This window comes from Misgurnus anguillicaudatus, chromosome 3 (assembly GCF_027580225.2).
Source record: "Misgurnus anguillicaudatus chromosome 3, ASM2758022v2, whole genome shotgun sequence".
Taxonomy (NCBI): domain Eukaryota; kingdom Metazoa; phylum Chordata; class Actinopteri; order Cypriniformes; family Cobitidae; genus Misgurnus; species Misgurnus anguillicaudatus.
In genome coordinates, this window is record NC_073339.2 from 3,273,129 (window position 1) to 3,289,896 (window position 16,768).

A 16,768-nucleotide genomic window follows, 5' to 3' on the forward strand; every position below is an offset into this window, starting at 1 on the left:
TTGCCACTTTGTAGGTTTGAGCAAAAATGTGTCGTTTTGGGTGTTTTTTTTAAAAATGCAAATGAGCGGATGAAGTGCAAACACTGATCACAATGATGGTGGTTTATTGTAATTGAAACTCTATTGTGCTGTCAAGTCCAAAAATGTGTCGTTTTGGGTGTGTTTTTTAAAATGCAAATGAGCGGATAAAGTGCAAACACTGATCACAATGATGGTGGTTTGTTGTAATTCAAACTCAATTGTGCTGTCAAGTCCTTCTTTTCTCTCTCTTTCAGAGTTCAGATTAAGGAGGCGGTATTATTCTAATAAGATATCCTTATGACATCATAATGAAAGCCAAATTTCAATGACCTGTTTTTGCTCACACCTACAGAGTGGCAATGCTGGCATTTTCATCATATGACCCCTTTAACATTTTCTAGGTTGATAGAAGCACTGGGGACACAATTATAGCACTTAAACATGGAAAAAGTCAGATTTTCATAATATGTCCCCTTTAAAATACATCAGTGCCCCTTGTTTTACCTCAAAATGCACACAAGTAATGTTTTTAGATGTTTGTTAAAACTAGTTATATTTCCTAATTAAACTAAGGCCAAGTCTTGGATTAAGCTAATCCTGGTCCGGGAAACCACCCCAATAAGTTAGATGTAAAATGCAATTTTAGGTTTCAAACACAGATGGTGATAGAGAGAAAATTTTTTTACAGTGTATTTATTAGCTCATTTTCCAACCTCCACTCCATTACAATGTTCAAAGGCAACTGCACAAACATTTGTCCTGAAGGCATTTAATATATCTTGCCTTTAGTAAATGAAAACACATTTACACTTACAGTATTGTGTAATTGCATTACTTGCAGAAATGTGGTCTTGTTATTGAATTTGTGTGCTTTTACAATTGTAAATATTTTATAGTTCCCTGAATTACCCTTCTAACAAACCTCAACCTCTTTCAAATAATACAACATTTTTTTTACGAAAAAGAACAACCCAGCAACTTTGTTTGGGTAAGCCACTTTCCTAAGTTTTTCACTTTGTATATTATGTATTTGATATAAGTTACTCTTGTACATAATATACAATTATAGCTATTATAACTGCAGGAATTATCAGCACAGGATTGGCAGACAGAAGTATAGTTACAGCAACTATTGTCCATACAGCCACTGTCTTGATGCTTCCTGTGTTGTCATCCTGTCTAAGAATTGTGTACATTAACCATTTCTTTTGTAGCTCTCTTTTTTTCATTAGTTTGTTCTCTATGATTTTCAGTTTTGCCTCTCTCTCTCTCTGTTCTCTTTCTCTCTTATTCTTTTCATCCTCTTTCTTTCTCAGGTCATCGTTTAGCTTTCTTAGTTCACCCTCTTTCTTTCTCAGGTCATTTTTTAGCTTTCTTAGTTCATCCTCTTCCTTTCTCAGGTCATCGTTTAGCTTTCTTAGTTCATCATCTCTCTTTCTCTTGTCATTATCTAGCTTTCTTAGTTCATCATCTCTCTTTCTCTTGTCATTATCTAGCTTTCTTAGTTCATCCTCTTTCTTTCTCACATCATCATTTAGCTTTCTTAGTTCATCCTGTTTTCCTTTTAGATCATCCTTTCTTTGTATCTTTTTATGTTCCTCTTCTCTCTTTCCCTCCTGGTGTTCAGTAATTTTTCTCTGAGCATCCTGGCACATCTCATTTGTGTAATGCTGTCCTCTGTTCTCCTGCACCAGTCTATCTATTCTGTCTAACAGTTCAGTAACCTGTGCTAGATTTTTTATTTTGTTATTAAAAACATGATATCCACCTTTACACATAGCTATTAGATCTATCAGTTTTTGGTTTTCTTTCAGAAAATCATGTATTGGTTTGTCTAACTGATCTCCTCTAGTGAACAGAATCATAGCATAGTTCAGAACACCTTTTCCAAAGTTCTCTTGAATCCATCTCACGGTCATCTTCTCCTCATCTGTGAATCTCACATCCAGTCTGATGACCAGCAGAAACACATGAGGACCAGGAGCAGACATCTCTACACACTTCTGTATTTCAGACTCCAGGTTGTTCTTTAAGATTGATGTATAAAAGAGTCCTGGAGTGTCAGTCACTGAGATGTTTCTACCCTCAACCATCTTCTGATGTGTTTCACACTGTATGGTCTCAGATTCAAATGAAACATTTACTCTGAACAGGTTGTTTCCCAGAATTGTGTTTCCTGTGGCACTTTTTCCAACTCCAGATCGACCCACAACCACAATCCTCAGATCTAAAACAATTAAATAAAGATGAAAAGAATCAAGGTCGCCTGGGTGTGGAACGATATGCAGGTGAGTAATTTATGACAGCTCTCATTAGTTCATATCCATGAACCGAACTGAGTAATGTAGGGTTCACACCAGACGCGGTGGCAGCAAGTGTGGGTTATTTACATGTTAAGTCAAAGCAAAGACGCGATTAGGCATATTGTGCAGTAGGTGTGGCGCGATGGGCGCAGAACGCTCTTCCACGCGAATTGAGCATTGCCACGGCGGATTTACGTGCCGCGTTAACCAAAGGACCTTGCTGTAGTAGTGACGTGATTACAGGAAGCCAGCAGAGTCTCAGCGGAGTCGCAGAAGTCCCTCCCATGAAGCCCTCCTATGATTTTCATGTGAATGTCTCGAATTACTTGAATTTAACGAGCGAATGAAGCAAGTACACTTAAAGGGGACATATTATGATATTTTTTTTAAGATGAAAACTAAGTCTAAAATAGGTCTGAGCAAAAGTGTGCCGTTTTGGGTGTGTCATTTAAAATGCAAATGAGCGGATGAAGTGCAACCACTGATCACAATGATGGTGGTTTGTTGCAATTGAAACTCAATTGTGCTGTGAAATGTTTTATCTCTCTCTTTCTCTCCCTACTAAATGGTTGTGCTGTGGTTGGATAGTGCAGATAAAGGGGGCGGTATTACCTTATTCTGACATCACAATAAGGGCCAAATTACAATGACCTATTTTTCACATGCTTGCAGAAAATGGTTTACCAAAACTAAGTTAATGGGTTGACCTTTTTAACATTTTCTAGGTTGATAGAAGCACTGGGGACACAATTATAGCACTTAAACATGGAAAAAGTCTGATTTTCATAATATGTCCCCTTTAAATGTTCAAGCGTCTAACTACGCACGGATAGCACGTTTTTGCCGACTCTACCGCGGCTGGTGTGAATGCAATCATTAGATAAGGATTGGAGTTAAAAACCAAGGAACAAACCCTTTAAACACAACCCAGTTATCAGTGATTACACATAACTCAAAATTGTTTAAAGGGGACATATTATGAAAATCAGACTTTTTCCATGTTTAAGTGCTATAATTGTGTCCCCAGTGCTTCTATCAACCTAGAAAATGTTAAAAAGATCAACCCAATAACTTAGTTTTGGTAAACCATTTTCTGCAAGCATGTGAAAAATAGGTCATTGTAATTTGGCCCTTATTGTGATGTCAGAATAAGGTAATACCGCCCCCTTTATCTGCACTATCCAACCACAGCACAACCATTTAGTAGGGAGAGAAAGAGAGAGATAAAATATTTCACAGCACAATTGAGTTTCAATTGCAACAAACCACCATCATTGTGATCAGTGGTTGCACTTCATCCGCTCTTTTGCATTTTAAATGACACACCCAAAACGGCACACTTTTGCTCAGACCTATTTTAGACTTAGTTTTCATCTTAAAAAAAATCTCATAATATGTCCCCTTTAAAATTGTTTTTTCTTAACCTAATACATGGTAAACCAGCACAAAGTGTCCAGGCTTCGTTATGTTTTTATAAAAGCAATGAATGAAAATAATTTGAGGATGACAATTAAACCGGACACCATCTGCTTTTGGTTGCACTAAAACACTCTTATTTGTAGGAATTTAAGCTGTGCATGTCCCTTGAGAAAATTAGCCATGGTTTTACTACAGTTAAAACCAAAAAACCATGGTTACTGTAGTAAAACCATGGTAACCACAAAATAACCATGGTTTTGACAAACATTTCCCCCTATAGACCCTTTTACTGTACACTCATGTTTTAATGTTTACACAATGTTTAAAACAACAACTGTTTATTATATTGACTTGTTTGATAAATAAATAATAGAGAAACATTGCATTTTATTATTTAATAAAACATTATTTCTGAATGTTCAGTAAATATTTTGCTGTAGAAACACAATTCACTTATTAGGTTTAGATGTTGATGTTTTATTTAATTTTGAGTCACCATTATTGTGATTAGTGGACTCTTGACACTTGACTTTTGCTTGATGCTTCTTTCCCTGGTTGTGTTAACTTTGTGTTAATACACCACATTTGTCATGAACATGTAAAGTTAATAGTGTAATTTTGAGGTGGTTGGTACATAATGGTAAAGATCATCACCTAATTAATTTAGTAATCAAAAGTTTATTTTCTGTCAATAGTGTAAATGAGATCCAGCACTTTCACAGCAGTTTGTCATTAAGGAGTTTTAGACACTTTGTCCGTTGTATAATTGGGAAGCACAAACATCAAGAATCAGAGTATGAATCTGAACCATGGTGACAAATAAATGAAAAACTTCATGCTGTAATGCATGCTGGGTATCAACAAATTACAAATCTCATCCAGGACTCCCAGCATGCACTGCAGCATGGATACATAATGATTATTTTTTTTGGCACCCAGCCGCGTAGCTATGGGTGGGCCTGGGTGGGCCTATCCAGTAAAGCCTATTAGTTATCCTAATGAGTAAATTATGTTGCAATTATCACTATACTTAACCTGTAAAATAAATCTTTTTTTTAAACTCTTGTTTGCTTTTATAATAAGGAATAAGTTAATTTTGTAAATAGTTGTGCAGTAAATAGCGCATTTCGAACAGCCTCCTCACCCCTCCTACACCCCACATCATAGAAATGAACACCCGGTTTAAGGCTGACACGTAAGGGATAATGTAGAGGCAGCCGGTAGTTAGCGGGAAATAAGCCCCGACAGTGTGATCAGTTGTATCACACTGAAGGGGCTTATTTACCCGATAACTACCAGCTGCCTCTACATTATTCCGCTTATTACATGGCTACTTGCCACATAAGAAAAAAATGGACATGAATATGAATTTGAAACATTTTATTGGCATATTTGTTTTAAATTAACATTTTTATCCTTCCGGGAAACTTTGCACAGATGCATAAAATTATCATAATACCTTATTAAGATCCTCTGCTTCATACTTGTCTGTCTCCATTTTTCTCTTTTAGCCAGTCTTGGAGAAGTGTTAATCCCCATTCAGTAGTTTTGGTGAGTTGGCTTCGGAGCTGTGAGGCTCTCTTTGGTCCAGTTCAGGCTCAGTAAGCTGTCTGAGGCTTGTCGTTGTTCTTTCTTCTATCCGCTGTTTAAATGTTTAGTTTTTTCCGTACATGTAAAAATGAAAGTCAAAATTTTCCATTCTTAATTGTGGTTGTCAGTGTTTGTCACAAGATGGTGCCAAACAGTAATCTTTGTTGGCGCGGAGGGATTTAAAACATACAAGTAGCACTGGCTATGCGTTATTACTTTGGAGCGGTTATTATTTGAAAAGAAGGAACCTGCAAATGTCTCAACTGAACCAATCAGAATCAAGCATTCCAGAGAGCCATGTAATAAGTAAGGAATAATGAGAGCTGTGCTGCTTCATTGTCTTAGAATGAAGGTCACGAAGACCTTCGGTGAGAAGACTTTATTACAGCTTGATGGTGCACCCTTTAACATTACCATTGAGGATTCTGAACATGAGGTGTTGGTTCAGCAGCTAAAAAAAGAAAAGTCTTTGCAGATAACATGTGCACCCACTTTTGCGCACATGAGCCTTCTGGTCTGAAAATGAGGTGTGTTCAGGCGCATTGTTGGTGCGTTGCTATTTTGAAGCAAATAAAATAGACTATGCCACTGACCAACTAAAACCTGCTCTAAAGTCAATGGAGCAATATTGCTTTTGTTATTTAATGAGCGCGTTAGTAATATGCGTCTACGGGATGACAACGCGCATTTGCTTATCACATGGATGCGCAGCAGCACACAAACGTTTAAAATATGAAAAATCAAAGGATTAAAATGTAAAAATGTTTAAAAAGATTATTATTGAGTGTCTTGGACATAAATGAGGACCGATTATGAGACGTTACAAGGCGTATAAAGCTGCTTCACCTGTAGCCTGGTAAGTAATTAAATGTTTTGCTTTAAACAAATGCAAATATTGCATTTATTTAGAATTTTTTTAATGCTACCCCACAGATTAATTATATATGATGATTTTGTACCTGTGGATATGATGAGATGAGAACTGTTTTTATGTTATGCTTAAATTAAAAACACCCGGCGCTGTTCTACTGCTGAAACGGCACGCTTGTAAATTATTTATCTCTGTTCATTACAAATAAACTATTTTTAAAGTACAAACCTTTTCTTGCATATTTGTAAATTGTTCTTTGAGATTACACCGATCATGCAATCCATACATTTACAACAATTAAAAGCCTGCCATTTTACTTCCATGACTGAAAGAAAACTGCTTTAAAACGTTTAAATAAAGAATTTCGTTACAAAACAATATAACTACGTTTTTAACATTTTTGTCAAATTATTATTATGTTATCAGGTTATTATTTTGTTTTATAGTGCTACTTAGCTGTATTTTTTAAGTTATGAAGGTTTAAATCAAAACAAACCAACTGCAGTTGAATTGGTATTAACTGGAATGCACAACCAAAAAACGAGATTTCTGAAAAAAAAACGGAATTATCTCTTTTTGCAACTAAACTCTTCAAATACCAACAAATTAGGCTACTATTTAAAGTATTTTTAAAGTACAAAGCTTTTCTTGCATATTTGTAAAATATTTTTTGAGATAAGACTGATCATCTGGGCTATCAATACATTTACAGCAATTAAAAGCCTGCTATTTTTACTTCCATGACTGAAAGAAAACGACTTTTAAAGGTTTTAATATCAAAAAAACAACAATTTCAATACAAATAAAAACAACTACATTTTTTAATATCAATCTTAAACTGGGGGTCTTCTTCCTCCGCTTAGTTTTTTAGTTTACAAATTCTGCCAAAATATGGAATCGGGATGACGCCACCAACTGGCTTTTAAAGGGGATGAGAGATGAGACTCTTATTGGTTTATTGCACATTGTGCTTAGATTGTTAAAATAGGGCCCATACCAAGTATATATCGCTGCAGCCCGGAGACTGCAGGTGGGAGGACCTTATGCCGCAAGTGGGAGGAGCTTATGCCGCAAGTAGGAGGGATTTCAGAAATGTGCAAGTAGGAAGAGTTACGCTTCAAATGGGACGGTGGTGAATCCTCTGGAAGTTTGTACAGCCCACTTGCGGATAAAGCTCCACCCACTTGCTGCTAACCCACCCATTTGCAGCTGGCTCCTACCTCCGTTTATACCCCTTTCGCCCATACAGGCTTTTGTTCTTATTAAACGGTGATATATTGAAGCTGGTGTAGTTGTGTGTTTGTATATTTTGATAACAGATGCATTTTCGGTTAAGGCCCACCTGATTTTCTCTGGGCCCACCTACATTGTGAATCCTGGCTACGCTAGTGTTGTCACCATGGTTGAGATTCATACTCTGATTCTTGATGTTTGTGCGCCCCAATTATAAAGCGGATATTTTTTGTCCAAAGTTTCTAAAACTCCTTAATGAAGCGTGTAAACTCAAATGTTTAAGCGTCCAACTACGCGTGAAGAGCGCATTTTTGCTGCCTTTACCGCGGCTGGTGTGAATACACTTTTAGACTTCATGAGGCGCCAAAAGAACTGACAGGCGGATGACGTTAAAGTTCCGCGATTCGAGAAATCTTACAGAAAATCAAATTTCGACTCGCTCTTGCAGTACTTTGACGTCATCCGACATTTCATCCAGCACCACATTAAGTCGAATGCACCTCTTGTCTAGCTGCTTCAGCTGTGTTTGATGGTGTTGGAGCTAAAATCTGATGTTAGCGATCTCTGCCCGATAGTAATACTTTTTATATTCATCTGGTATGCGTAGGTCTAAATTAGAAGTATAAATCTCATTTTAAGATACAACAAACATTCTTTATTTTGTATTGTAGGTATTTACTCACCTGGATATTGTGGCTGTATTTCACAAAACTGTCTGCTAGTCTTCATCTTTACCTGCTCACTGTTGGAAGGCTGTTCAAAACTGAACTGAAACAATTTAATGCTGTTAACGCACAGCAGTCAAGAATGTCATGAAACAGGATTTTTTCTTTTTGCTGTTCATAGGTTGCTAATGCTTATTTAGAGAACAAAACAGAAAAACATGAAAAGACAAAATTAAACATACCATGGTAACAACAAACAAAAACCTTTGTGACATATAGCCTTCTTAGTAATGAAAAGACCGAATTTTTACCATAGTAAAAGAATGGATCCAGTTAAACAGGATATACGTTAGATAAATATATGCCTTCATGAAGCTTAAAATGGATGAATGTTAGGCATTTATTTATAAAGAATCTTCCCACCTACACATATATATATATATATATATATATATATATATATATATATATATATATATATATATATATATATATATATATATATATATATATATATATCTGAACTAGTCTATCATCTTCCTGTACCTTGATAAGTGATGTTATTACCAAAAAAAAATTTGCTACTTTAATTTCAAACCAACAAAACCCTACTGAGGTTGGGATGCTTTGGGTTTCCCCTTGCACTCCCCCTTAAAAGACAAGAGTCATGAGCCTGATCACCATAATATTAGTTTGTTGAAATTTTATTTTTTAGAGAATATTAATGAAGCATGCAAACATAATATTTATTCAATTGGTTTAACATTGACAAATCAACCGTTTTCAACACTGATTCAATAGTTTCTGCATGCTCTCTTGCTATCTAGGTAATCAGAGGTCTCCTTTATAAAATGCTTTGTACCCAGGTAACAGAAAAAAAGTTCTAAGAACGTTCCCTGAAAGTTCCCAACGTTCCCAAAAACGTTCTGCCAACATAAAAAGTGTCCAGTTTTCTTGACGTTCTAAGAACGTTTTTGTGTTTACGTTAGAGGAATGTTACATTTTTACCATTTTTAAACGTTATGACAATGTCATGTTTTAATGTTCACACAATGTTTAAAACAACAACTGTTTATTATATTGACTTGTTTGATTGTTATGTAAATGATAGAGAAACATTGCATTTTATTATTTTATAAAACATTATTTCTGAATGTTCAGTAAATATATTGCTGTAGAAAACACAATTCACTTATTAGGTTTAGATGTTGATGTTTTGTTTCATTGTAAGTCGCCATTATTGTGATTAGTGTTTGTTTTAGTTGGACTCTTGACACTTGACTTTTTGCTTGCTAGTTTTTCCCTGATTGTGTTAACTTTGTGTTAATACACCACATTTGTCATGAACATGTAAGGTTAATAGTGTAATTCTGTGGTTGTTGGTACATAATGGTAAAGATCATCACCTAATTAATTTACTAATCAAAACTTTATTTTCTTACGATCATTTATCAAAAATATGTGTGATTCATAAACATTCTTCTTTCAGATGTGAAATTTATAAATCGCAAATGATTTTGAACTTATGCACAGCTGACCAGTTTCAGACCTCCGCCTTTAAGCGGTGCCTAATTATTGTCATAGACATTTTAAAGAGCGCTTGTCAATGTTTAAACCCAATTTCGGGCAGCAAAAATGGCTTATATTTCCAAAAACCTGCAGCAATCAGAAAAAGCAAAAGTGCTTACGTCTGCTCAGACCCACCTAAATATGATATTTGCGGCCTGTCAAATAAACCAGTGATGGAAAAATGAAGCATTTCCCTTGCTGTTTTGTAACCATTATGATGGTGACAAAACATTTTCAGTAAAAAATCTCTAAAAATAGACAAATAACAAAAATAAAGTCAGTCTGGTTTGTCTAGTTAGCATGGCCATATTTCAAAACAATGCTTTGTCAAGAAAACTTTAAAGTTTTATGTAACGGTGATAACATTGTTTTAGTTATTTAACAGAGAAGGTACATTTAAAAATTATTCAGCGGGAGTAAGCAAGAAAAATTGAGAGTAGAGAGGGAAAAAGTGTTCATTATGCAGCAAGAAAAAGGGGGCGAATGAGCGAGAGAAAAAGTTTGCAGGTGTAGTTTAAGGTGTAGAGTGCATGATTTCTGAAAAACGCTTTGGAAAAGGGAGTTGGGCCAACTACCAGAACACACTTGTAGCAAAATTAGCAGTAAGGGGCGTGTCTACTAACTGACATCATTGCCTGGGTTGTGTATGTGTGGGGCGGGTCTATCAAAAGAAGGTCCAGATTGCTTGATTTTTCCCCAAACCAGTTCAGATAGGAGTTTTACTTAAACATGAGCTCAGGGGCAGAAAGACATTTGATTGGTTCACAAAAATGACCAATGAAAGTCCTCAACCGGAGCCTTTAAGGCAGCTTCTGCAGTGAAGCAGTTCGAGCTCACCGTTGGTCAGGTGAGTAGCGCAGATGGTTAGATAGGAATGTGACTGGTTTGGAATTCCACTCAAAATGTTTCAAGCGTTTAAGTAACATGTTTACACGTTTTCACGTGTTTGTGGCACGACTTTCATTTTCGTGCCAGATTCAAGTGTTGGTTACTCATTTTTTTTTTTTTTTTTTTTGCAAACCATTGTCGATTGGGATTGGGGTTAGATTTGTGGGTTTTTTTATTTTTAAACTGTTTTCGCGTGAGGATGAAGTTGGGTCTGGGTTAGAATGGCAGTGGTTTATATGTTTATTTGTCAGAAATTTAAGCTGTTTTCACTTGATGTTAGGGTTAGAGTTGGGTTTTGGTTAGGATGTCACTTTATGTAACAGAAAGTTGTAACCCCAATCCCAAGCGACAATGGTAAGAAAATAGGAAAAAAAAAACCAACACGTGAATCTGGCATGATTCACAAATCACGCGTCCAGGCTCTATTGGGGTAGGGGCGTGTTTGTTTAGGTGATTTCAAATGTCAACATTGGCTTTCAAACATCATGCACTCCGACTTTAAGGTGGAACTTGTATATTTGGGAATTATCTATCAGTAATATTTTTATACATGCATTCATATATAACGATTATATATATGTACAGATGATATCTAAAATAACCACTTTTTTTACTTTGTGTGAAGGTCCTTTGGACAACAATATCAGACGTTGAGAAAACGTCATAAAAAGACGTCATAAGAACTTTCATTCTGGATCTTCATAGGACGACAAAGTGACGTATTTTTGACCTGCCTTACTCAGTGGGCAATTTTTAAATGAGCAAATACACTCATGAATAATGCAAATCCTTTGTAAGAATTTTTGATAGGGAATTACAAACGAGTTAGTGTCTATGTTTTCTTTACTCCTCGCTCATCATTCATCTCAGGCCCAGATAGCATGCAGACCATTGAAACTAGGGGTGTGCAGCTGAGTCAGTATTTGTATCTGTATTTGTATCTGTAACAGTCTCAAAATTATTTGTATCTGTATTTGTATTCGGATGGAACCAGAAGTGGTCGGGTCTTAAACCGGAAGTTTGTCATATTACATGAAAATGGCATTTTAAATGCATTTTTGCTTTTTATTATAATTATAACTTAAATAACTGTAAATATTTATAAAAAAATAATCAAAAAGACAACTTGATTAATACCCATTGAAAGCAAACATCCCATTTTTAAAGCCTAATACAGCTTGTGCCTATGTGCTATGCATCATTGTATTGTAGCATTAAAAAAAACAAACTTAAAAGCACATTGACAAAACTGTAGGGTACGTCACCTTTAAACGCTACTTGTGCCTGTCAGTTTCATGAGACCCATTCTGTCTAAATGAGTGAGATGTTTTAAGAAAAAAATAAGAAGCTTATATTTATCCCTCATCTAACGATTCGTATATAGTAATTAAACATCTAAAATGATCGCATTTGTAAGTTTTCTGAGAGTGAAATATAACCTAATACTACTCCTAATACAACCACATGTCTGAGTCTTGGTTTCGGTTTAAAAACATGCAGGAATTTGAAAATAAAATGCAGGACTTGTTTGATGTTTAAAGAGTTATTAAGGGAGATAAAGTTCGGGAACTGATTTATATTAAAAAGTTATTAAGATCGACAAACTCGCGCTGACTGACAGATCCAAAATGCAACGCACAGGCACGCAAGTGTGCGCACTATATACACAGAACAGTTAAAAAACATCTGTTTTGACAAGAATTTACAAAAGCATAACCATTACAACAAACTTGCTGAACTAATTTTTATCTATGTACATATCGTTTGCGCGAACATAACGAATTGTTTTAAAAAAACTTTCTCATTAATCTTCATCTAAATAAATCAGATATTCGTTTTCAAATAACAGTATGCTACCTTAAAAATCAGTTTTGACTTAGTTCAAAACCAGCAACATGATTTTAAACAATAAGGTAATTACAAAGATTTAATATAAATGTTTCAGTTGTTATTTGCTTACTTTATTTTTATGTTAATATGTCATAGTAAACTTCAGTTTAAATGTAGCTTTTAAAATGATACATTTTCATATCTTTGTCTATTTACTTATTCATTTTATATTCACCTAGATTGACAATAAAGCTTGCTTCAACTAGAAGTAATTAAAAAATAATCTACCGGAGTCACACGGAGACACTGAGTTATTAACGAATATTTTATTATCAGAGTGCAGCATTTTATCAAAGTTTTTTGGTCTTGTGTAATTAAATAAAACGAAATAAAAAACTAAAAGGGTAATTTTTACAGCTGGGTTTAAAGACGTTTGATATTAGCAGCGTTTTTAAGATTTTAAACTAATTCCAAAACAGCTTGCGTTTCTAAATAAGGGACACGCAGAAAATGTCATGTCATTTTACAGATGGCACTCATTCATTTCACACACACATTATTCGTGCTTTAAGGGGTTTATAATTTAGTGCTGTTCCAGTAAACACGTGATTATGTCTGGCCGAATATTTTCTCTGTTATTCGGATGAATTCGTTATTCGTTTTTAAGCTATTATCCGTGCCCTTCCGAATAATGTATTCAGCTTCGGGCACATCCCTAATTGAAACAATGTTAAAAACAGTTGCTTTGTCAATGTTAACTGCATTGAGTCGGTGTCGGGTTTGCACCCTCCATTTGTATTGAAAAAGTATTGAGATTTCAACAAATCACCATTATTGTGATCAGTGTTTGCTTAAGTTGGGTCCTTGACTCTTGTTATTCACTAAGTTAAATCTTTCTTTTCTTTTTTTGTATTTGTGTGTGTTTATGTAGAAACTAGGGGTGGGTGGATCGATCTAAATATCGATAGTATCGATGCCAACACTGGTATTGGTATCAGATCGATACAGTTGTAATTGAATCGATACTTCAATTTAAATATCCCTCCTCTACGTTCATTACACTTTGCTCGTGTCTTCTACCTCTACAATTCTGAGCAAACGCTTCTTTCACATCCTGGCCCACTTTGCTACTCCTCCCCCTCCTTCTGCTCTGCTGTGATTCGTTGTTGTGTCGTCATGTGACTCACTGACACAACGCGCCGAGGAGCAGCGAACTGAGTGAGAGATCAGGATGGCCGAGAGGAAGAGAAGAGTTGTGTGGAGCTATTTTACGGCTCTAAATAATAATACTATAACTTGAAACGTGTAAAAAGTAATAATTGTGTGCACTTTATTTCATTTGCTTTTAAAACCAGAAAAAAAGGGAGAGAATTTTGTTATTCTTTTTTTTTTTAAAAAAAGGTTGTAACAAATTAATTCTACAGTTCCTAATAACTAATAATTTTGTGGACTTCAACAGTTAATAAAAAAGCCTAAAGAATTTATCATTCATTTATCTCAGAAATAATGACATACTGCTCTCCCCTACACAAAAGTATTTTTTAAAGTAAAAAGTATCGGATCGGTATCGGAATCGGCAATACTGACCCTCAGGGACATCGTTAGGCCTATTTTAGGGGGGCTGAAGCTACCCCAAAATGTTCCTAAGCCCCCCTAAATGATTATAAGAACAACTGTAAAATTTGATTTATCAAAAACCGTATAATCATTAATATTTAGACTCAACAAATGTTATATATCCAGCTACAAAAAAAACATCTGACAAGTCGGACAGAATACGCTAGATGTCGAACGTCAAGTGACCAAACCGGAAAACGGCGATCGCTTCCGGTTGCCTGTATTAGTGATGGGTCGTTCGCGAACGAGCGGCTCTAAGAGCTGATTCTTTGTAGCGAACGAGCAGAGCCGAATCTTCAGACGCATGCAGGGGAGCCGGCTCTTCTAAGGGAGCCGAGCCAGAAGAGCAGAATCTATGAAAAGAGCCGGACTGCCATCACTAAAATGTAGAGCCAGCGCTTGAGCCGAAAGAGCCGAATCAATGGAAAGAGCCGGACTGCCCATCACTAATACACACGCTAGTACGCACGCTAATGGTGAAATAAAGATTGGTAAGTGTCGTGATACGGAGGAGTGAAATTGTAAGTTGTTTTTAATTACCTGCTGGCTGCTTACCTTTAGCTACGTTTTCTTGAGGTAAAGGAATGGTAATATTTTGGTTTGCTATGTCATGAAAAACTTTAGTCTTGCACAAGCAAAATACAAGAAATTGTTAACTTAGCAATCTAATCACAACTCTTTATTCTTTGCCAACAATATAGGCCTAATAATCTTTAAAATAAAATATCTCTAAAATAAAATATCTCTAAAAGAGGCATATTCAACAGTATCAATCCCCATAGAATGTTGTTTTCACTGAAAACTAAATGTCATCATAGGGTCCCTGTTAATGCAATACTGTTGTATCCTTCAATTCATTGAGCAGATGAGATGGATATTAGAAAATATTTTAGGAGAGAGAAAGAGAAGCAGCTGCAGGAGATTGGCAGGCCAGTTGATTCTGAGGGAGCCGGTGTGATCGAGGTCAGTAATGGTCTATAGGTCTAAGGGTTGTTTTTCTTTTCTTGAATTTCTTATAACAATAAGCATTTGTTGGCAGGTCTAGGCACTATGCATAACATACAGTACATTTTTTTTCATTATATTTAATATGCTAGCTATATTCTAACTAGGCCTGAGACTATTTTAATCATATAATGTGATAAATTAAATATTAAATACGTAGATGTTACCTAAAAGTAGGCTAAAGATGAGTAAATGCCCACACTCTCCACAGATACACATGTGAAACAAAAATGAAAGCAGTCATACAGTACATATTATACAGTAATCATTACTCCAAATCTTTTATTCCTTCCGCCATCAGGTTATTGTATTTATACAGTAGCCACTTTAAAAAGGATCCATATCAATAGCTTACCTGGTAAAATACTGCCTTTTTGTTGTTGATTTATATTATACATTGTATTCATTTGGCAGAATAAATCATCTTTAATTGAGAAATGCTCAAACCTGTGTGTTGTCAAATGTCACTATGACTTTAAAACTCTAGTTCTTGGGTTAAACTGTATGCAAGTCAAACAAAATTGCACTCTGATTGAACCTATCCACCATAGCATTCTGTGTGTGGACAACTTAATATAGAAATTAGATATAGTATGCTATTACTTTATCATATATTTACAAAAGCATACAGATAGCATTTAAGTCATTGCTTATAGAATAACTAATCAGGAGCAAAGTCTGGCCTAAATTCCCCCATGCAGCTTTGATGTGTCTAAAAGCTAACATTACAGTAACTTTTATTTAACAGAGTAGAAATGGAAGAGGAGGATATGTCTGTCATGTTTTACTTGTTAACATCTTGGTTTCTTGACTGGATGTTGACATAATTGTAGCTCAGTCAGATGTGAGTGCAAACATTTTGCAAACACAAGTTACAAATACTCTGTGGGCTGAGCCCCCCCTGTCTTCCAATCCTAGTGACGTCCCTGCTGACCCTATATGTATTTGGTATCGGATCGATACCAAATTTTGCAGTATCGCCCACCACTAGTAGAAACACATGTGCATTGGAAAAGAAAGATGTGTTTTAAAGTTAAGTTGAAACTGGTTGCTTTTTGTGAAGAAGTCAAGTTTATATAAAATTAAGCTGCTTTACATGATTTTGTTGATCCATTTTTGACATTTATAATTGTTTTGGTTTGTAAATACACTGTACAAGACAAATAGAAAAATTGCTGACACATTCAGACATCATTACTCATCCTACAAATCTCAACAATGGTGACAATCATCAAACAAATTCAGATAAAACGATCAACTGCAATGCATGCTGGGAGTCATAAATTAGTTTAGTACTACGATGATACCCAGCATGCATTGCACCATGAAGCTTTCTTTTGTTGATCGTCACCATTGATGAGATTCATAGACCGATTCATGATGTCAGAGATAGATTCAGTAGTTTAACTTTTTAAATCTTTTGTAATCCTCAAAATAACAGACCTGACACCGTTTCCAACTAGTATTGTAAAATTAATTTTTTGCATGACTTCAACAGTATTTCATTATTATCATTTAGGTTTATCTACAAGAATTAAACGACTTGATAACATTAGATCTTTGTTTTCTTTGCAATAGCAGACAAATTTTACGTATATTAAAACACTGCTTCAACAGGCAAAGAAAACTTACCATTAAAACACAAGAGTAAAGGGCCCAACAAAAGCAAACACTGATCATGATAATGGTGATTTGTTGAAATTTCAATATTTTTTCAATATTAATTGAGGGTGCAAATGTGATATTGATTCAATGGT

At 35.4% G+C, this 16,768-nt stretch overlaps 1 protein-coding gene across 1 annotated transcript; it reads right to left on the reverse strand.

The window, feature by feature from the left end:
• Positions 1-820: 820 nt before the first annotated feature.
• LOC129445232 (uncharacterized) lies at positions 821-8,166 on the reverse strand. Its single transcript, XM_073860069.1, has 2 exons — positions 8,121-8,166; positions 821-2,287 (listed from the first exon to the last, which is right to left on the reverse strand). The coding sequence occupies exons 1-2, from the start codon at positions 8,164-8,166 to the stop codon at positions 1,062-1,064; spliced, it is 1,272 nt and encodes a 423-aa protein (XP_073716170.1). The 3' UTR covers positions 821-1,061.
• Between the last annotated feature and the right edge of the window lie 8,602 nt (positions 8,167-16,768).